The sequence below is a fragment of the Scomber scombrus genome, chromosome 15 (assembly GCF_963691925.1).
Source record: "Scomber scombrus chromosome 15, fScoSco1.1, whole genome shotgun sequence".
NCBI lineage: Eukaryota > Metazoa > Chordata > Actinopteri > Scombriformes > Scombridae > Scomber > Scomber scombrus.
In genome coordinates, this window is record NC_084984.1 from 29,426,674 (window position 1) to 29,449,037 (window position 22,364).

The 22,364-nt window shown below is 42.0% G+C and overlaps 1 protein-coding gene across 3 annotated transcripts in view; it reads right to left on the reverse strand.

The window, feature by feature from the left end:
- The window catches only part of pam (peptidylglycine alpha-amidating monooxygenase), a 124,089-nt gene extending 107,826 nt beyond the window's left edge, over window positions 1-16,263 (reverse strand). For all 3 annotated transcript variants that reach the window (XM_062434062.1, XM_062434061.1, XM_062434060.1), the window contains exons 1-4: window positions 16,202-16,263; window positions 12,359-12,495; window positions 12,133-12,268; window positions 2,322-2,439 (exon numbers count right to left, since the gene is read on the reverse strand). In XM_062434062.1, the coding sequence (XP_062290046.1) occupies window positions 2,322-2,439; window positions 12,133-12,227 (213 nt within the window). In that variant the 5' untranslated portion in view covers window positions 12,228-12,268; window positions 12,359-12,495; window positions 16,202-16,263. The remainder of the gene's footprint in view (window positions 1-2,321; window positions 2,440-12,132; window positions 12,269-12,358; window positions 12,496-16,201) is intronic.
- Between the last annotated feature and the right edge of the window lie 6,101 nt (window positions 16,264-22,364).

Sequence of the window (22,364 nt, forward strand, 5' to 3'; positions counted from 1 at the left end):
TTTATGCTGACAATGTGATCCTCTTTCTTAAAAATCTGGGAAAATCTATTCCAGCCATTTTAGATCTAATTGTAAAATGTGGCTATATTTCTGGTTATAAAATTAATAAATCAAAATCCTCCATAATGCTTTTGAACTCAGAAGAAAGGGTGAATCCACCTAAATACACCTGCCATTTTAGAAATGTTGATCTTTTTACTTATCTAGGAATTCAAATTGTTCTGAAACTGGAAGATGTGGTGAATTATAATTATAGTCCAATTATGACTGACATATCCAAATCAGTGGAGAGATGGTCGAGGTCTCCAAATCTCACTGATTGGTAGAATAAATATACTAAAAATGAACGTTCTTCCTAAGGTTCTGTATTTGTTTCAGAACATCCCCTTGCCACCTCCATCAGACTTTTTATTTAAAATAAAAAAACTATTTAACCAATTTTTATAGAATAACAAGCGTCCCAAACTTTGCTTATCCCTTTTATACCTGCCCTTTGACGCAGGAGGGCTGCAATGCCCTAATATGGTTTGGTATTATTGGGCAGCCCAATTAAGAATTATAATGTTCTATTATGCTGCAGAAAAGCCCCCCACATGGAGAAGTATTGAGTCACTCTCCCTCAGGCTTCCACTTCCCACGTATATCCACTCTGATAAATATAATAAACTCAAAAAGATTACGCTTAATCCTATAGTTAAAAACATGAATTATATATTGCATGTCACTCGACGATATTTGAAAGAAAAATCTCCCCTCTACATTCTTAGCCCAGTTTGGGGCAACAATTATTTTGCTCCAGGTAGAGCGGACGGTGGATTTAAAGTATGGGCAGACTTGGGGTTGGGACTGGTGAAAGATGCCTTCGGGGGGGATGGAAGACTTTTAAGTTTTGAACAACTAATCTCTAAATTTAATATCCCCCGAAAACATTTTTTCAAATACTTGCAGCTTAGGAGTTTTATCAGGTCTTATCAAAATGATTTTACACAAATTCCCCCGTTGTCCACATTAGGGAAAATCCTAACTAAAAACCCCTCTGTTGGAGGTATGATATCTGAATTGTATAAATTGCTGGTGACATCATCTGATTCCTCTGCTGCTAAGCTTAATGCATGGAGATCTGACTTACAGGAGGAATTGACAATGGAACAATGGAGTGAAGCGTGTAAGTTAGCCCAAACACAGACGGGTAACACACGTCTAAAAATGCTGCAATTTAATTGGCTAATGAGAGTGTACATTAGACCAGAAAAACGTAACAAATTTAATATGCCGATTCCTGACCTCTGTAATAGATGTGGAGAAGATAAGGGCACATTGTTCCACTGTATATGGTCATGTCCAAAAATAAAGGAATTTTGGGAAGAGGTTAGAGTAATAATACAGGAGATTTTATCAATTAGACTAGTGATGGAACCCACATTTTCCTACTGGGCTTATATCCTATAAGACATAACATAAATCGCTTTGAAAAAATCTTCATAAATATGTGAATACTACAAGCAAAGAGAGTGATTGCTCTAACGTGGAAAGAGATTGGCAAACCAAGTATTACGCAATGGTTCAAAGAAGTGTCCTTATGTTTACCATTGGAAAAAATTACATATACTCTAAAAGATAAACAAGAAATATTTCAGGAAATATGGGGGTGCTACATCCAGTATATTAACAACAAAGATTTATCTGACTTACTGTGTGAAACAGGCACAGCATAATTATTCCCTGTACAGGACCACAATCATGTGCTGCAACCTGAAGACAACTTTAAAACACCTGTAAGAACTCTCATGGACTCAAGGTCTTTATATAAACCTCCTCTAACAAAAATACATGGGGACTTGCAGTGGAGGAACCTCCATGGTATTGTAGCAGTGAACTCTTTTATTTCTGTGATTAATGCTGCTGTAGAGGAGAGCTGAACCTTCTGCTGCCACAGGGAGACGCTGTTTCACTGTTTATATGAGTGCTCACGGCTCACACCTCTGTTCAGACTGTTAGAGAACATTTTTACCAAGTGTGGAGAAGTTTTTACGAAGCAGATCGTTTTAAATACACTCGCAAACAGAAAGACAAATGCCAACTTTTAAACTTTGTGTTAGGACAGGCAAAGATGGCGGTGTATGTGAGTGCAGGACGAAGGTGGAGGAAGAGTTAAATGTTGATGTGCTTCCTGTTTTTAAGAACATGGTGAAGTCCAGACTGCTGGTACAGTTCAGTTTTTACAGAGCATATATATATGTATATGTATGTGTGTATATACACATATTTTATATATATATATATATATTGAAGTCAGAGGATATGGATTTCGAGGTACTCACCCCACTCGGTACAACACCGGGCATCCGAATATCCACAGAGAAGTTGTGAGAGTTTGTGAAGACCTGCCTTGTTTTCGACACACAGTCACTGGGATCTGACCAGACATTTTCCTGAGACCTGAGACACACATAAGAAGGTTATTCATTTCCTGCTTTACAGCAGGACAATTGGTTTTTAATTGTAGAGGCAGCAGTATAACTGCATTCATGCCTAGATATTTTTATATACATAATCCATATACACCCATTTACAAAGTCAAAAACATCGATGTTTACACATCAACCCTTCCTTACATTTATGCCTACCAAACCCTTCTTCACTTAAGAGAATACATGTGGGTGGCAAATAGATCTACTACTTTTTTGGAAGCACCCAGAGCACAATACAGAATGTGTGTAGTTGCACACATAAAACTGAGTAATTTAGACTTACACAGTGCAAGTGAAGCCATTACATCGACTGTGAAGACAGCAGTGTTGATTACGATAGAAGCGAACTGCTCCATCAGACACATGTGACACGGACAACTGAAAAACACAGCTGAGACTAAGTGTGTTTTCAGTGCAATATTGATAAGAAAATACGCCATTCAGACCATCGCAATCGCGCAGGTTAAACAAGTGTTGGGGATATGTCTGTATAGGTCAACCCTTGGACAATCAAAGCTTTGAATGAAAATGTATTGAGTGATGCCATATTAACAAATATGTGTGTAGAAATGTTTTTAATTTGCACACAAAATTAGTGTCGGATTCATGATACGTGCGCACTGGCTTATTTTGTTCTGACCACTAGGGGTGACCTACATATCGTCTATGATGATAATATCTTTAATTGTCGTTTTAACGATGTGCAAGCTGATGTTATCATGTATGTACTTCACTTTGCAAAAACAATCAAAAACAGCCTTGAGTGTCATTTACTCCCCAACACCCAAAACAACTGATCTACAAGCCATTAATGAAACTTAACAGGTTACTTTTATGGCTTGTAGATCAGTTGCTGCAAGTTAGCAAAGTAGCGTAGCTGAATAAACCTGCATGGCTGAACTAAGTTAAAACATAACAAGTTTATATATTATTCATGTCATATATTAATAATATATATATTAGGGCTGTCAATCGATTAAAATATTTGATAACGATTAATTGCATGATTGTCATGCGTTAACTCACAATTGACATGGGAGTGGTGTGTGTGAGTATGGTCTGCCTTTGACGAGCAGGAAGAGGTCTCTTTGGCCAACGACTGGTATTTGAGACTCGACTTAATCCATAATGCAAATAACTTTGGTCTTGTGGCTAGAACATCTTACAGGGCTTTGAACCTGAATTTGCTGTTCATAAGACTCTTTTCTTTATTAATTTCTGCTTGTTATCCAAAATATTACTGCTGCATCGCTTCCTTATTTCCAAACTACAGGCCGGGACAATGAACAACCAAACATACATGCATAAATCACGTTTTTTTTTAAATGCAGTTAAAATGAATTGGTGTTAACTTTGATAGCCCAGATATATAATTATTATATATGTAACATATCCATAATTCCATTACATTCATGATGATAGTTTATGAATTATAACATTTTAGTCATTAGTTTTATAATGATTAAGTAAATTGTGTATTATTAGCAATTTCACACTTTTAAATGTTGTTTTAGGCCCAATCATTATTAAATAACATGGTTCTAAAATACTATTTAAACTGAATAAATATTGACTATATCATTTTAAGACCGTGGGAGGATTTGTGTGTACGAACGGTTTGAGGGAGTTCTAAATTTGCTCGCAGAGTAAGGACATCACTCATACTCACAGTTTAACCCTTACATACTATTCAGGTCAAATTTGACCCATTTGGACAATTGACAGCTGTTAAAATACCCCAAATGTATTTTACCCTGAAATTTGATGACTTCTCCTAAAGTAGCCAAAAATACATAAAAATTAAATGAAAATATCAAGCTATTGCCATGGCTTTTTGTTAAATGAACAATGAATAAGATAGTTGTTATGAAGATTTCTTTTTATGATGTAGCATGAAAACCGATGGCTCTAATGGTTATACAATAAACCCCACAGTTTCATAAAGTTTGTGTCATTTTCACTTTCAAAATACATTTAAATAATGCACTGGCAGACGATTTTGATGCCCTTAAAATCAGAGCTACAGGCGGTGAGGTCTGAAATCACAACCAACATGGCTGTGATCCGCAGGCCGACATCCAGGACATAAAGGGCAGATTATCAACGTGGTCCGATGAAGTGGTCTCTATACAGGCCCCGATAACGAGCTTCCAAAACCAGGTAACAGTGTTCAAAGACAGATGTGAGGACATGGAGGGCAGAATGAGATGGGGCAATATCCGGATTATTGGCATCGAAGAGAAGCCGGATTTCAGATCTCCAAAAGCCGTTGCTAAACTCATCAGAGAAGCTCTACAGATGGACCAGGATGTAAAGGAGGACTGCTCGCAACGCACTCTAGCCCCCAGGAAACCAGGCAACCAGGAGAGACCATGAGCTATTATTTGCCAAGCTACACTACGATGGAGACGCCGCAGAGATCCTGAGGAGAGCCAGGGACAGAGACCCCTTGACCTATTAAGGCAAGTGACTTCTATATTTACACACTTTGCTGACGTATTATTTCCTTGTGTAATTTTATTTTTATTTTTTTATCTCCTTTATAAATAATCACACATGGACATCAAACTGTAATGTGTGAAATGTGCCTTACATCCCATATAAATGAACGCACCTGTTCCACTTCATACCCAGCCCTAATACCTATCACTATATTCCTTTTTTTTTTCCTTTTAAATGAAAATATAATAATAATAATAATAATGAAACACATCTTTACTCTACCCATCTAACTCACAGCTGGGCTGTGTAAAATTTAGATGACCATGATACCATGAATAGCAGTTTCGATTACTATATACCTGCCAGATTCTGCAGGAGCCTGAATGGCTTTATTACTTTTCTCTCTTTCTTTCCCCTTCCCCTATCTTAGCACCCTTAAAGCATAGCAAATTCAGTCTCGGCTGTGCACATATGCTGCTTCTCTTTAGTAGCTACGGACTAGGTCCGATCATCTTGCGGAGAGTGTTAGATATTAGTAGGTTTAACAAGTGTTATGTTCTTTCTGTTCTGATCCTTCTGTTCCCCGAGGATCCTGGGTTAAATATAAAAACAACAACGCTATCTTTTTTCCCCCACTCAGACACCTACTGTTTTTGTTGAAGTTAAAAAACTGGTACAGCTGTAATATGTATTTTTACTTATCCCACTCCATTTGGTTTCACTGTTTAGCTCCACTCATAATGTGACAAGGTATATGAATACCCTGCAGCTACCATTCAGTGGCCTCACTGAAGAATTCAAGGTAACACGCACAAGAGAAGCCCTACAGTACAGGGACTCCAGGGACTCCAGGGACTCCAGGGACTGCAAGGTGTCAGTCGGTATAGGCACTGGTGGGCACCTTGGCGTCTGGTAGAGCAGGCTTGGGTTACTTCCCAAAGACCCAAGTTAGCAAGACCCAGGGCAAGGAGAGACACCATCAACTCCAGGAAGAGGTTCGAGCTGGTGTGGAGGAAGATTGAGTGAGCAGAGCGGTAGAACTTCGGCAGCAGGGAGCCTGGACTAAGTGGGAAAGTGCGATGCAGCGCAGGATCACCTGGTCCAACATCATGCAGTCCAGTGCAAGCAGTCTATGATGCCATGCCAAGCCCAGCAAACCTCCACGTTTGGGGGAAGAGCGAGACACCTCCTTGCCCTCTCTGCTCTGGAAGAGGCTCCTTGGAACATCTCCTCAGCAGCTGCCCAAAGGCCCTGGCAGATGGCCGCTATCGTTGGCGCCATGACCAGGTGCTTAAGGCAGTTTCCGAAAGTGTAGCCTCAGCCAAAACTTTAGTTTGAAAAATAATTTTGATCTTCCCTGGAGAGATAATTTTAGATATTTACAGTTTCCTGACAACACACAATGAATGGGAAAAACTTGTGAAACCCACCCCCATAGAAAAGTTCTTAATAAAAAATACAAATGGGAAAGGGAGACAAGAAAATAATTAGTGAATTATATCATATATTTTTATCCATGGACAGACATAATTCCCTGCAGATAAGGCCGAGATGGGAGGCAGAAATGAACAAGGTCATAACAGAGGATACCTGGAGGAAGATGTGTACTGAAGCACACCTAGCTACAAACTCAAACACATGGAGGGAGTTCAAATGGAAAATTATCACCAGATTCTTCAGAACACCAGAAATAGTAGCCAAGATGGGCCCATCTCATCCCAGTCTATGCTGGAGGAACTGTGGAGCACAAACTGCTAATCACACCCATATATTTTGTTCATGTCCTAAATTAAGTGTTTTCTGGAAAGATGTATTTGATGCCCTCAAGGAGGTTTTCCAACACGAAATTCCACCAGATCCCACAGTGGCATTACTGGGAGCCATACCTATGAACTTGGTGGGAGGGGCTAAGAAATACCTTTTAAATATATTACTGACAGCAGCATTGAAATGCATAACCATCAGATGGCTGAAATCAGATCCTCCTACATACAACAAATGGATTCAGAAAGTGTGGGACCTTTATTTGATATATCACATATTTCTTAAGGGTCTGTGAACATGCTATCAGAGGAAATATTGTATGTGTTTTCTGTATATGTTGCTGCAGCTTGTAGTGGATAAATATCTTTATTTTTTATTTATTGAATATATATATATTAGGGCCGGGAATTTAACGCGTTAATCAAGATTAATTAATTACACAATAATTGACGCATTTTAATCACACTTGTTTTTGCACCGCGGAACGTTTCTCACTGGATGAGTTTCAGGTGGACCGATTATACTGGAGCACCAACTAGCGTAGTTCAGACAACAACAAACCACAGTGAACAAGAACAAAGTAACTGATGAGACCGCTTTGGTTGGCCCCGTGGATGGAAGTGTCGATAAGAGCATGGTTGTGTGCAAGCTATGCAACAAGGAATTCGCATATCACCGCAGCACATCGAGCCTCAAGTATCACCTCAATGCAAAACATATAGCAGCTAGCATGGACGCTAGTGTGGTAGCTAGCTAATTTCTGATATGTACTATATTTCTAAATATGCTATTGCTACACTTAATGGCAAAAATTGCACTGGTCTGTTGGACTTGAACAAAAATAAACAATATTTGTGTTGCTTAAGCTTATGTATTCAGTCATTATTCAATGGTAAAATATATATATATATATACATATATATACATATATATATACATATATATACATATATATATACATATATATATACATATATATACATATATATATACATATATATACATATATATATACATATATATATACATATATATATACATATATATACACATATATATATATACATATATATACATATATATACATTAGTGTGTGTGTGTGTGTGTGTGTGTGTGTGTGTGTGTGTGTACACAGGTGACTTAACCTGAGTCCCTCAGATCATGACAACTTAAGACAAACTGTGCTGCCAAGGCAGCAGAAGGCCCTTCACCAAGGAGTACGGCCATTTTTTCGCTGTCTTTAATGTTTCCAAAATGGTGAAGAACGTTTATCTTTAGTTGTCATATTTTTCTAAATAGTTGTCTTTTGATTCATTATTTTGTTGACTCTAATTGGTGTTTGGGAAAGCAGTGCTGTATTGAGCCTGGTGTGTATTAGTTTTTGATCAGGGGTGTCACTATCTCGATTGTAAATCGAATATCGATCGAAATGACATCACGATCTCGACTTTCGAAATCTACGGAGGAATCAAGGATGTAGCCACGCCCCCAATGTCACGTCCAGTAGGCGAGTCAAGAGGGTAAAAAAACAGACGTGTTGAAATGCAGCGAGTCAACGTTACCTCCTCTAACCTGAACCTGCAGACAGTAAAAAGACACCATGGCATCTCGAACTGGTTGTCGGGTGGGGGGTGGCGATCGCGATTGGTCTAATAAGGAGCAACACAGAGCTATCAGGACACACGCTCTTGCGCGCTTGCTGCAGATTCCGGGAGATTGTATATATATTGTATATAATTTGCGGGCGTCAGGGAGCCGCTATCAATATGTGGGACATCTTGGGATGATTTTATTATTCTTTTAATATATATACATATATATATGTGTGTATACTGTATATATATATATACATACATATACACACACACACACACACACACACATACATACATATACACACAAATATACACATATATATATATATTTCTGTTACTCTTCCTATAACTTTGGCAACACAGAGACAGACAGACGGAGAGAGAGAAACAGAAAGTACTGGCCAAAAGTTATTACGTTTTTGGTTCAGGACTTTATTACGTTATTGGCAAGTTATTACATTATTGTCTTATTAGATTAAAAAAAACCTCCCTGAGCTACTACCTTATCATTGTGGAGGCGTTTGCATGTCCCAATGACCCCAGGAGCTCCGTTGTCGGGGGCTTTATGCCACTGGTAGGGTCACCCAAGGCAAACAGGTCCGGGGGGAGGGACCAGACAAAGCGTAGCTCACAAAACCCTAATGACGATTACAAGATATGGTCCTTGGTTTCCCTTGCCCGGACACGCCTATGGCCCAAACAGCAGTTCAGAGTATCCACCCTTTCTGGACTCCTTGGAGGTGGTGCTGGAAAGTGCAACCTCTGGGGATTCCATCATTCTGCTGGGGGACTTCAACGCTCACGTCGGCAGCGACAGTGGGACCTGGAAGGGTGTGATTGGGAGGAAGGCCCCCCCCCAATCTGAACCAGAGCGGTGTTCTGTTATTGGACTTCTGTGCTCGTCACAGATTGTCCATAACGAACACCATGTTCAAGCATAAGGGTGTCCATATGTGCACTTGGCACCAGGACACCCTAAGCCGCAGTTCGATGATTGACTTTGTAGTCGTGTCGTCGGACTTGCGGCCGCATGTCTTGGACACTCGGGCGAAGAAAGGGGCGGAGCTGTCAACTGATCACCACCTGGTGGTGAGTTGGCTCCGATGGTGGGGGAGGATGCCGGTCAGACCTGGCAGACCTAAACGCATTGTGAGGGTCTGCTGGGAACGTCTGGCAGAGTCTCCTGTCAGAGAGAGCTTCAATTCCCACCTCCGGGAGAACTTGGACCATGTACCGGGGGAGGCGAGGGACATTGAGTCCGAGTGGGCCATGTTCCGTGTCTCCATTGTCAAGGCGGCCGGTCTTGTGGTCGGTGCCTGTCGTGGCGGCAATACCCGAACCCGCTGGTGGACACCGGCGGTGAGGAATGCCGTCACGCTGAAGAAGGAGTCTTATAGGGCCCTTTTGGCCTGTGGGACTCCGGAGGCAGCAAGCAGGTACCGGCAGGCCAAGCGGGGGGGCGGCTGCGGCGGTCGCTGAGGCAAAAACCCGGACATGGGAGGAGTTCGGTGAGGCCATGGAGAACGACTTCCGGACGGCTTCGAAGAGGTTCTGGACCACCATCCGGCGTCTCAGGAGGGGGAAGCAGTGCACCGTTAATACTGTGTATGGGGGTGACGGTGCCCTGCTGACCTCGACTCGAGACGTCGTGGATCGATGGAAGGAATACTTCGAAGACCTCCTCAATCCCACCGACACGCCTTCCGGTAAGGAAGCAGGGCCTGGGGACCCGGGTGTGGGCTCTCCTATCTCTGGGGCTGAGGTCGCCGAGGTGGTCAAGAATCTCCTCGGTGGCAAGGCCCCGGGGGTGGATGAGATCCGCCCGGAGTTCCTCAAGGCCCTGGATGTTCTGGGGCTGTCATGGTTGACACGACTCTGCAACATCGCGTGGACATCGGGGGCAGTGCCTCTGGATTGGCAAACTGGGGTGGTGGTCCCTCTTTTTAAGAAGGGGGACCGGAGGGTGTGTTCCAACTATAGGGGGATCACACTCCTCAGCCTCCCTGGTAAGGTCTATTCGGGGGTACTGGAGAGGAGGGTCCGTCGGATAGTCGAACCTCGGATTCAGGAGGAGCAATGTGGTTTTCGTCCGGGTCGTGGAACTGTGGACCAGCTCTACACCCTCTGCAGGATCCTTGAGGGTGCATGGGAGTTTGCCCAACCAGTCCACATGTGCTTTGTGGACTTGGAAAAGGCATTCGACCGTGTCCCTCGGGGGGTCCTGTGGGGGGTTATCCGGGAGTACGGGGTATCGGACCCCTTGATACAGGCCGTCCGTTCCCTGTACGCCCAGTGTCAGAGCTTGGTCCGCATAGCTGGTAGTAAGTCGGACTCTTTTCCGGTGGGGGTTGGACTCCGCCAGGGCTGCCCTTTGTCACCGATCCTGTTCATAATTTTTATGGACAGGATTTCTAGGCGCAGCCAGGGCGTTGAGGGGTTCCGGTTTGGTGACCTCAGGATTGGGTCACTGCTTTTTGCAGATGATGTGGTCCTGTTGGCTTCATCAGACCGTGACCTCCAACTCTCACTGGATCGGTTCGCCGCCGAGTGTGGAGCGGCCGGGATGAGAATCAGCACCTCCAAATCCGAGTCCATGGTCCTCAGCCGGAAAAGGGTGGAGTGCACCCTCCGGGTCGGGGATGAGTTCCTGCCCCAAGTGGAGGAGTTCAAGTACCTCGGGATCTTGTTTACGAGTGAGGGAAGTATGGAGCGGAAGATCGACAGGCGGATCAGTGCAGCGTCTGCAGTAATGCAGACTCTGCACAGATCCGTCGTGGTGAAGAGGGAGCTGAGCCGAAAGGCGAAGCTCTCGATTTACCAGTCGATCTTCGTTCCTACCGACCGAAAGAATGAGATCGCGGGTACAAGCGGCCGAAATGAGCTTCCTCCGTAGGGTGGCTGGGCTCTCCCTTAGAGATAGGGTGAGAAGCTCGGTCATCCGGGAGGAGCTCGGAGTAGACCCGCTGCTCCTCCGCGTTGAGAAGAGCCAGATGAGGTGGCTCTGGCATCTAGTTAGGATGCCTCACGGACGCCTCCCGGGTGAGGTGTTCAGGGCACGTCCCACCGGTAGGAGACCCCGGGGAAGACCCAGGACACGCTGGAGAGACTATGTCTCTCGGCTGGCCTGGGAACGCCTCGGGATCCCCCCGGGAAGAGCTGGACGAAGTGGCTGGGGAGAGGAGAGTCTGGGTTTCCCTGCTTAGGCTGCTGCCCCCGCGACCCGACCCCGGATAAGCGGTAGAAGATGGATGGATGGATGGATGGATACATTAAAAAAATGGGCACATTTTTTAAGTTATCAGCCGTTATTACGTTATTGGTCGTTATTACGTTATTGGCTTCTACGATACTGGTTGATGATATTCTCTCTTGTTTGATGCTCTGTCTTGTTTGCTTATATTTAGGATGTGCAGAAAGGTAGAGAATTGAAATAAAACTGTTGCACATATGTGTTGCTATATCTCAATATAAAAGTACCCACAGGAGTTTTTGACCACAATAACCACTATAATGCAATATTTCTATAGGCAAGTCGCACACACATGCAGAGGATGCAATACAAATTCCTGCCAATAATTTTGTGCTGTTCTACTAATGTATAGTTTATGGCAGTTATGTAGCAATGCACTGGCTGATGTAAACAATACAAATTAGAAAATATTTTTAAATCTGCTTTGGAAATATTCTATGTGGGAGGAAATTTAACATTTTCGTTAGACTTCACGGATACACACTGTGTTGTGGTCAGAAAACATTGAATGTAAACGTAAATATGTTAGTTCAGAAGAAGAGGACTAAACAAACAAATTACTTATACTTTCCAATCTATTCTATTTCAAACAAAAACAGCTTTTTCTCACCTTTTAGGCCTGTAAAGTGGATTTTTTGTTTCCAGGCTGTGGCTGTGACAAATAAATGCTAGCACCACCACACAGCACACAGGGACTCCCATCATGTCTGTGGTTAACACCGTGTGTTTTACTGCTGCTTTCTGGCCTGCAAATATGGAACAGAGGGTATCAATACCATCAACCATGGGAAAAAGTGGGTTAATTGCATGGGACAGTGTGTGTCACACCTCCTCACCTGTTTTCCTTGCTCAGCTTGGTTGAGGAATAGGGAGGTAAAGGTAATATCTCTGGTGGCCCTTACTCCTTTGGCATGTTGGATTATTCTTGCTTCCTTCCAGTGGGTAAGATGGTTCAAAACTCTGTCTGAATTAACTGCCCGAAAAAAGCAAATATGTCAATTGACTGCCTGGGTTATGTGACAACAAACCTATTACAGATATAAAACACTGTAACATTCTAACGTTCTGTCAGTGCATTTTATTTATTTCATGTTACCTATGGTCCCTGTTTTGTCATGTCCCCATGCATATACTCAAGGGCACATATGATGCAATACAAAGTCCCACTATTAGTGTCAGACTATTCCAGTGATCTACAGGTGATAATTTATAAGCTAGCAACCAGCAACTAGAAATACAACATGAGCCAACAAAGGAAGTGAGGAAGACTGTGTGCAATGCAGGATTTGAAATACTGATGAAAATCATTTTGCAAATGTTTTATAAAGAAGGAAATGCATTCAGCTACCTCCCCCAAGCCACGTCAGAGCTGAGGAAACAGTGGTCAGACTGGAATCACTAAAGATTAGGGTAAAAGCAGGAAGGTATGCTAGAGAAGTTTCGGACCATGATAGCTCAGCAGCAGGGTGATGAAAAGAGATTCCAGGTGTGATGTACGAGAAATAAATTATTAATATAAAGGACCATCCACACCAAGAACAGATGTTGCATTAAACCTTCTTTAATCTAATACCACACATCTTTTTTTTCTTTTTTGGTCATTATATAGAACAAGCTTATAGATTATGCATTTATTATGGAAAGAAAAGATTAACAGAGGGAGAGCTATGTGGTTACTTCTCACCATCAACACCACATGAATTTTTTCGCGGAGTGACAGTGGAGACCACTAAAAAGTTGCAGCTATTGTGCCTGAACAGGCAAATGTGAACAATACAAATTTACAAAATTAGACAATTACCTTTCTTTGACAGGATTACAATTATCTTAGGAAAGTGATCAGAAGTCAGCAAGACACTCTGAACGTGGGATTTCCAGAACTTTCTGTCATGTAAAGCCTCACTGATTTTCATCTCTCACCTGGAACATTCATCAAGTCCACTCTGGACTAACGTTATCAGTTGTTGCTTGCATCCTCCACCACATTCTCCTTCGCATCTTTTTTCACCTCATTTTCTCGACGCCATCACAATTATTGGGCTTTTGAAAAGAAACTTCAGATACTTAGCTGCCATGACATTTTGCTATAATGTGTGGCTAAAGCCATCTAAACAACAAGGTCATACCATTTAAACTAAAGACAAGACAATACTAGATAATAGCTAATTAATATCCGCACTTGCCACCAACTGGATAGGGGTGTTAATAACTAAAGTTATGGTGGATCACCCTTAGTGTAAGCTGTCAAAATAACAGACAGCCTTCAGATTTTTCCGTCATTGTTAAAAAAAATATGTAAATGACAGAAAATATTTGGTTAACGTGACCTCTGACCAACAACGATAACTAAAACAATAAATATATAGTTTTTAAAATTGTTCTAATTCAAGTGGATGACAGAGTCAACACCACAACTATAACAAAAACAACAGTTGCAAACAATATCACTGGGATCACTTTCAGAGCTATTTGATGAACGATAGAAACGATGACAGCCACTCCCCTAAACCACACTGAACAACAAGATCTGTATCCAGCCCAACATTTCCAGTAAAACATTAAAACCTACACAGACTATATCATCTTAATTTTTGACTGATGACTTCATTTATTTATTTCATTTAATTCAGCTTTGCTCCTCTCTCACTATGGACTGACGCATTGTAAATTGGACAAGAATGACAGTCAAAGGTGATTTTTTCAGATAGGTTTGTCTCTCTTTATTCTACAGTGATAGAACTTTGTTCTCCATTATAATATGAAAAAAACAACAAACATACCTGACCTTATAGGCTTCAGATCTGTGCTCATACTGTGTGTCCCTGCCACAGCGCAATAAAAGCTGGTTGTCTATGCACTTTTGCATGTTGCATCGCTCAGTGCAGTTTGGTCTGTGCAACATCACAGCAACTAGTGTACCGAAATACAACACATTGAATCACCACACGTCTGTGAACCCATACCCTTCTGGTTTTCTCTTTCTTCCTATCTCTCTCTTTTCAATACTGCACATCAAGGCACAACAATCCAGGGGAATCACAGCAGGAGATGTGAATCCTAGTCAGAAATAATTTCAAGGACAAGTCCTATTGTGGTTTTTGGGAGACCAAGTTGACAAAGGACCCCTACAAGCACTACACGGTAGGCCAACAGTAGAGTGATTATGTGTGATATCTGTCTATGATTGGTTTTGATAAGAAAGCGGTAAGACATTACATGAAATTAAAATATATAATATTTTGCCTAGAACATACTGAAGTTGGTGCAGCTTATGCTGGGGCTGCTCATTTCAGCCACCCAGTGCAAAGGAAGGCTTGACATAAAATCTGTCAAGAAGCTAGCTGGGGTTTTCCACCACCAAGGACCATGATGAGGATCCGGCAGGAGGCCTTCTGTCAAGGAGTTCCATCCCACTCCTGCCATGAACTAGGCACTGACGACAGCAGGAATTTACTAAAATAGTTTTTAAGTCAGCTCCATGCGAGGAAAGTGACAGTGTTTGTATTCATAAATACATGATGAAGAAGTGTATGATGATACATCAGTTAATATATTGATTAGCTGGCTTTATTTCTCAGCCCACTATAGTGAGTGCGTCAGCCTACCTGTCTGCCTGCAGTTAAACAGGCAAGCTCACATACATGCCGGGAGCATTGATCAATCAACGTAGATATGGTATTTGTTCAAAACACATGATGAACAGTTCCAAAATATTATGTAGCTTTATCGTAATACTCGTGTTCTGTTTGAAAGTAACTTACTCATGACGAAAACAATAAGAAAAAATATACTGACGTGCGAATTAAGCCTTAAGCCTTGACATTTACCTTGAAACCCAAAAAGATACTTATAAACGGCAAAGAAAAAATAACTGAAATTATCAGCTTGCTTGGTGACTCATCGCTGATAGAAGAGGTGGAAATAACAGGGAGAGGGGGAGTGAGAACGGGCAGGGCTGTACTGACATCACAGCCGACCGAGAACATTAAGGAAACTATAGCAACGGGGCTCTGGATAAACATGGACCACAGCACGTATTCCACCAGCAAATGCAATAGGACTGTAGTTTGAACACTTTCACGTACCACTATGAACCACTACAGCCACCTAAAACCTCATTTACAGGCATCTTACTATGCCAGTATTTTGTTAATTTCAAAATAACAGCCGGCCCATACCAATATTAGTTAGATGTAGCTCACTTAATACTTGCAAGAGTTATAAAATTAACATCTGCAAAAGCTGGAGTATAAATAAAGGACGCCCAAAGCACAATACATGTTTTATTGTATCGATTCCTAAAATGTTCAAACGTAATGCATTTTGTTTTGACGGAAATAAATCATTACGTATGAACAGATGTCACGCCTGAACTGAACAGGAAGCGACCAAAGGAAATAGCCATCTTTAACGCCATTAGCCACAAACACACCAGCATACAAACTGTAAAAATAAATAACAGCATGAGTTCTGTTGTAATTTAGGTTAAATAATGTAAATTGTCGTGTCGGTGTATGACATGAGCTAACCTAGCGTTTCACAGTTTAAACATGGCATCGTTTACAATCAGTTGTTTTGTTTTTTTCAATGGCTATCTTGAAACCTATGTTCGCTTGGGGCTTGGCTCCACTACACATTTTAAATACTTAATACAAATGTTTTGTAGAACAAACTGGTACCTGTAAGCTGCCGCTGGACATCTTACCATCGACTCTACTCTGGTGATAACCTGTGGTATTTTTTTTTTTTTTTACAAAACATTTATACAGCCACACTTCCGGTTTGATTCCTTCCCTTTTTCAGAATAAAAACAACATCCGTACAAAACTCAGAATTAAATGTAACCCAGGACTAACAACAAACAACTTTATTGTCATGATTTTACCACAGTTATATTTATAGTAGCTGAAGTATTTAAGTTTTACAAAAAATAAATTAAGGTTTAAAAATATAAGTTTTCAGGATCTTGAACTTTTCATTATTAAGATTATAAGATGACAGTGACCAAATTTGAAGATTTGAAGTTGCTCTCATTCATTGCCTCACCTGCAAATGTAACCTTTTTTTAACCAGGAATAAAGGTTAAATTTGCAGGTAGGCAAAGCACAGTAAATTTAAAATGTCTTACTTCCTTGGGTATGGTTCCAATAGGCTTTTTTGTGTGTGTGGACATGATACATACAATAGACATGTGTCTATTGAATTGGATTGATATATATCAAATTTAACATGGGGGCTTTGATATTTAAATTTTGCAGGGAGCACTATTACCACTTTATCACACCGAAGTCCAAGACCCCTATACGATATAAAGTTTTCAAACATCCCTAGTCCTTTCACACAGTTTGGGGAACAGCTTTTAATCAAAACTCAAAGAAATTCACTATTAGAAATCATCAAGGTCTTACAAGGTCTGGTTCTGGTTAAACTGTAGTTTTTAGTAAACTTTCTGTTGCCAGTACTTGGCACTATGACTATTATTCAGTATTGCCCTTTGCATGTCTTCAGACTGGGACTCTTATCAAGCATGTGAAATTTGGAGTTACAACAGTTTGTTTTGATAGCAAAACATCGAAATTGTCTATGTTTCCATGGTAAAGGTGTTTGATGAAACTCACAATCTTCCTTAAGGCTTTTCTGACCAAATTTGAAATGGACCTGCTCATCCTGCGTGGCAGATGACATAAAAGTACAGCATCTGTTACTCTCTTAATTACAAGATTATGTACTTTCTATTATATCTTTCCTAGCAGTTGTGTTTTCCACCACTATTAATTCCCTTTTTCATCATACCTGTTGCAAGGCCCTTAACAACTTAGCACCCCCCTACCTTGCTGACCTCCTTCATCACCACACCCCCTCCCGATCCCTCAGGTCCGTCTCTGCCAACCTGCTACAAGTCCCCCGGACTAAGCGCCGGACCTGGGGTGATCGGGCCTTCTCTGTTGCTGCCCCCACCCTATGGAATTCACTCCCCCCTCACATCAAAATCTCCCCAACCCTCTCCTCTTTCAAATCTGCACTAAAAACACACCTTTTCATACTAGCCTTCAACTCCTAGCTCCCACTGGACTCGTCATGTTTTAACCTTTGTTTTTGTCTTCTTTTGTTTGTTTGTTTTTTAACCTTTTATAACTTATAAACATTTGTTTCATAGTATAAATAGGGAAATAGGGAAATTGTAAAGCGTCTTTGAGCACCGCATAAAGCGCTATATAAGTTTGATTTATTATTATTATTATTATTATTAATCTATAATACATTTTTCACGCTTTCCAATTTTTGTATGTATTATCCAGTAGGGTGCTTGCCCACTCTGAGTGTTAGATTTAAACTCCTGCCATGTATTCCACCAACAAAAACATTTTTGAATACACAGAACGAATATGATGAAGCACCATGTGAAACATGTCCACCCATTCAATTGTGTACACTGAAATATGATCTGATGCTCTCATTTTCATTGCTACCTCTCAATGAGGGCTGAAGAATGCAGTACCTGTGTGGCCAGTTTACGGTTCTTTTGAACCATCTGTAAATCTGAATATCTTGTGTAGGTGTTGATCCATATCGTTTTGCACAATTGTTGACTCTGGTACCATTATATGTATCTCCTTTAAATTTTGCTGCAGACTTGTATCTCTGCATGGCATAATGAAACTTCAGGAGGTAAAGCTGATGATGGAATAACGGGGCTTATTTTGAGATTACATGTAGGCCTGCATTTGCACAAAAAAAATCTAGATTTATTATGCTCCCAACACTCCTGCAAAATGGCCTTTGTGATCAACTGTGTATATGACCAGCCTAATAAGCTACCTAACATCTCACCTTGAGATGGTGACCAGGATTTCTTCTTATTTTGTCAGTCCATTGAAGCAAAACGATGGAAGGGTTTTTTGTGTTGCTGTCGAGGACTGAGTGTTGTAAATATGACACCTTTATTCTGTAAATGTGACAGGAAGTGGTTTCCTGTTTCCGGGTACACAACATGTATTCTGTGCTAGCTATAGTTGAGGTGCTGGCTTTTATTGGAACTATATAAATAGTTTGGAAAAAGGGAAAATTACCACAATTTTGTTGTTGTGATAAATGAAATATAAACATATAAAGTTATATACTTCAAAAGAGGATTCAGAAGAGCCAGAAATACATTGGACCCTGCCTTGTGTTAATTGATTAAACTAAATAAATGATGGTATTAAAGACCCAGTGTTTTGGTGGACCAAGAACTTATAAATAGAAGATCAACGTAAGTTATAATAGGTAAATATTGTTTGTTATTGTAAAAAAAAAAAAATGGAATGCCTCAAGGTAGTATAGTGAGTCCTTTGTTATTTTCTATAATAATAAATTGTGTTTTTCTGAATTTGGAGAATGTGATGCGATTTTCTCTTTTTGCAGATGATGAAGGTCAAAAGAACAAAGAATGGATCAAAGCAATATCCACAGAAAATAAAAACCTATATAGAAAATAACTACAAAGGTTATGTTTAAATCTATACAAATGCTTTAAAGAACTTAGCTAGCAAAATTGGTAAACTATTAATGAAAATTCAAAGCTTTAGATTTCGACACCAAAATACACAAAAAAAACCAGTGATGGTTTATCCATAAACCTTGTAAAGCTTGTCATTAACTAGCTTTAAGCGCAGCCATTCAGAGTACATACAGGAATCAAAGAAAAATAAATAGCTATATATAGCTTTATATATATATAGATAAAATCAGTGATCTTTACACATCCAAATACTGTCCTCAAAATGCCTCCAGCTTTTTTGATTCTATTCCTAATATTAATCAGATATCTGAGGCAGATAGTCATTTTTGTGACACCCCTATTTTATTGAAGGAAATTACTAATGCTATAAATCACCTAAAAATCAATAAATCACCAGTAACAGATGGCTTTACTGTCGATTTTTATAAGCAATTTTCTGTGAGCTTAGCACCATTTCTAAAATAAGTCTTTGCAGAAAGCATTGACAGAGGTTCATTACTCCGTACTTTAAGTCAAAAGTCAAAGTCAAAAAGGATTCTCTTTTGTTAAACAATTGAAGCCCTATCTCCTTAAATAATAATTATAAAGTATTTGCTTTAATATTAGCCAATAGACTGAAACCTGTATTAGATACCATCATCAATGAGAGTCAATCTGGTTTTATGCAAAATACACAGCAAATTCTGCCCTTTGGAATAAACTCTCTGAGTTAAATTCAACTAAATTTGAGTGTACATGCGTGACCATCGAAAAGACTCCACGGCAGAGTTAAATTAACTATTTTCTGGGAGTTGATCTTGTAAGTCTTTTCAGGAGTTAAATCTGAACTCTTGTGGAGTTAAAACATAAATCCCATTTAGAGTAAAGGCTCACTCAGAGTTCCAACACCGCGGTTGGCGCTGTCCTTTCCCAACTGCGGCGGGGAGCTGAACGGCCAGTGGCGTTTGCTTCGAGGTCCCTTACTTCGGCTGAGCAGAAATACTCTGTGGGGGAAAGGGAAGCACTGGCCTGCGTCTGAGCATGTGAACGGTGGCACATGTATCTGTATGAGCGGCACTTCACACTCCGGACGGACCACCAGGCCCTCACAGCCCTGCTGGCCACAACCGGATCGGGACACAAGCCACTGCGCCTTTACCGGTGGTCGGAGAGGTTACAGGCGTATAACTTCACCACACAGTTTACGCCAGGCAGGGATAACGTTGTGGCAGACCTGCTCTCCAGAGCCACGCCCAGCGTTGCGCCAGACACCGCCAAATATCCCTCGGAGCCGGAGCTGGTTCTCATGTTGCACGCGCCGCTTCAGGCAGCTGTTTCCCTGCAGGAGCTCCGAGCAGCGTCTGCACAGGACCCTGTGTTCACCCAGGTCCATGCTTTCATCCGAGAGGGCCGGCCCGCCAGAGTGCCGGAGGAACTGGCGCCTTTCCATCGCGTCAAGGGTGACCTCTCCTGCTGGAATGACGTCTTCGTGGCAAGGGGTCTGTGTACAGTGGACCCCAGCGCCTTGAGGGCTGACCATGGTGCATGAGGGTCACCTGGGCGTCGTAAAGGTTAAACAACGCTGCAGGGGCCTGGTTTGGTGGCCGGGTGTGGACAGAGGCGATGGTGAAAGACTGCACGGCTTGCCTCACCAGCGGTAAGACCGGCCCGTCCCCACCTCCACGTTTGCAACCCCTGCCGTGGCCAGCGGCACCGTGGACCCACGTCCAGGTGGACATCTACGGTGAACTTTACGGCGTCCCTCAGCACCAACGTTTCTTCCTGGTGTCCTACGACCTACATTCCAAATGGACCGAAGTGCTGCCCGTCGGGTCCGTCACCGCCAGAGTGGTTACCGACTTCCTCTCCTCCCTGTTTGCCCGCTGGTGTGTGCCTGACACCATCATGGCCCCCAGTTCATCTCGGCCGACTTCGCTGCCTTCGCGGAGGGGAGAACTGCCTTATACCACCCTCAGGTCAACGGCGGTGTGGAGAGGTTTAACCAGACCCTCAAGAACGGGCTCAGAGCACACCTGGCAGACGGCCTCCCATTCTCATCGGCAATGCAGAGCACCTTACTGCACTACAGAGCAACGCCACACGCCACAACGGGCAGTTCCCCAGCCCTCTTGATGCTGGGACGTGAACTGCAGCTTCCCCTGGATCGTCTTCGCCCTCCGACGGACGACACTCCAGCGGCGATGCCCTCTCTGGGCGACAGAGTGGCAGAGCAACAACGCCGCATGAAGCAGCGCTTTGACAGAGAGCGTGAAACACCCTGCACTCGCTGTGTCGGACTGGGTCCGGATCCGTCGACCCAATCGGTCCCACAAGCTGCTATCATTCTGGTCTGCACCACAGCAGATCACAGCGCAGTTGGGACCAGCCACCTTCCGCCTGACCGACGGTTCACGTGTGCATGCCAGCCGCCTTAGACAGGTGAAGCCTCTGACCAGGCAGCTGCTGCTGATCCGTGCCACACGGATGGGGACTGGGACTTTCCCGTGTCCGCCTGAACCTGATGCACCGGCTGAATCCCTTCAGCCTGGGCACCTCCTTACCTCAGGGACTATGTTATAAACTTTTGAAAAGCTCTAGACTAGTGCATAGCCTGTCATGTGGTAGAATAACCCACAAGGCAATGCGGGTAAACAGGCAGTCTACCCTGTTTATCCAGTCAGGTTGACTATGTTCAGGCCTTAATAATGTTCTGTTGCACTACCTTGTTTTATGTCTACTTGCACTTCAGAAGGAGGGGGTAAATGTAGCATACGGCCGTATGCCACAACATAGGAAAGTCACGACAGTGTGAGGTCATTGCCGTGAAGTGTTAGGCAGTTGAGTTCAGTGTATGAGTGGCCGCTTATGTAAATAAAGACACAGTGAGCATACAGTCGTTGTCCGTGCGTTATTGGACATAACAAGGTGGATAGAAGAGGGTGAGCAGAATTCGACATATTTCTTCAACCTTGAAAAACACCATGGAAAAATGTGCCTAATTCAACAATTTAACATTAATAACACAACAACTGATAATCCAAGAAGAATAGCTGAGTTCTGCTCTAACTTTTACAGTAACTTATATACCAAATACTGCCAGAATTCGACAAAGGCTTTCTTTAACTCTCTATCTAACATTAATCAAATTACTGTTGAGGACAAAGATATCTGTGACAAAACAATAACATTGCAAGAAGTAGTTTTTTCTATTGAGAATTTAAAGAAAAATCGTTCACCTGGGGTAGACGGGCTCTCTGCAGAGTTTTATCATGCTTTCACTAAAGAACTGGCCCCTTTTCTTCTTGAAGTTATACGTGAAAGTGTTGAAAAAGGTATTTTACCCATGTGAAACGGTGCGCCAA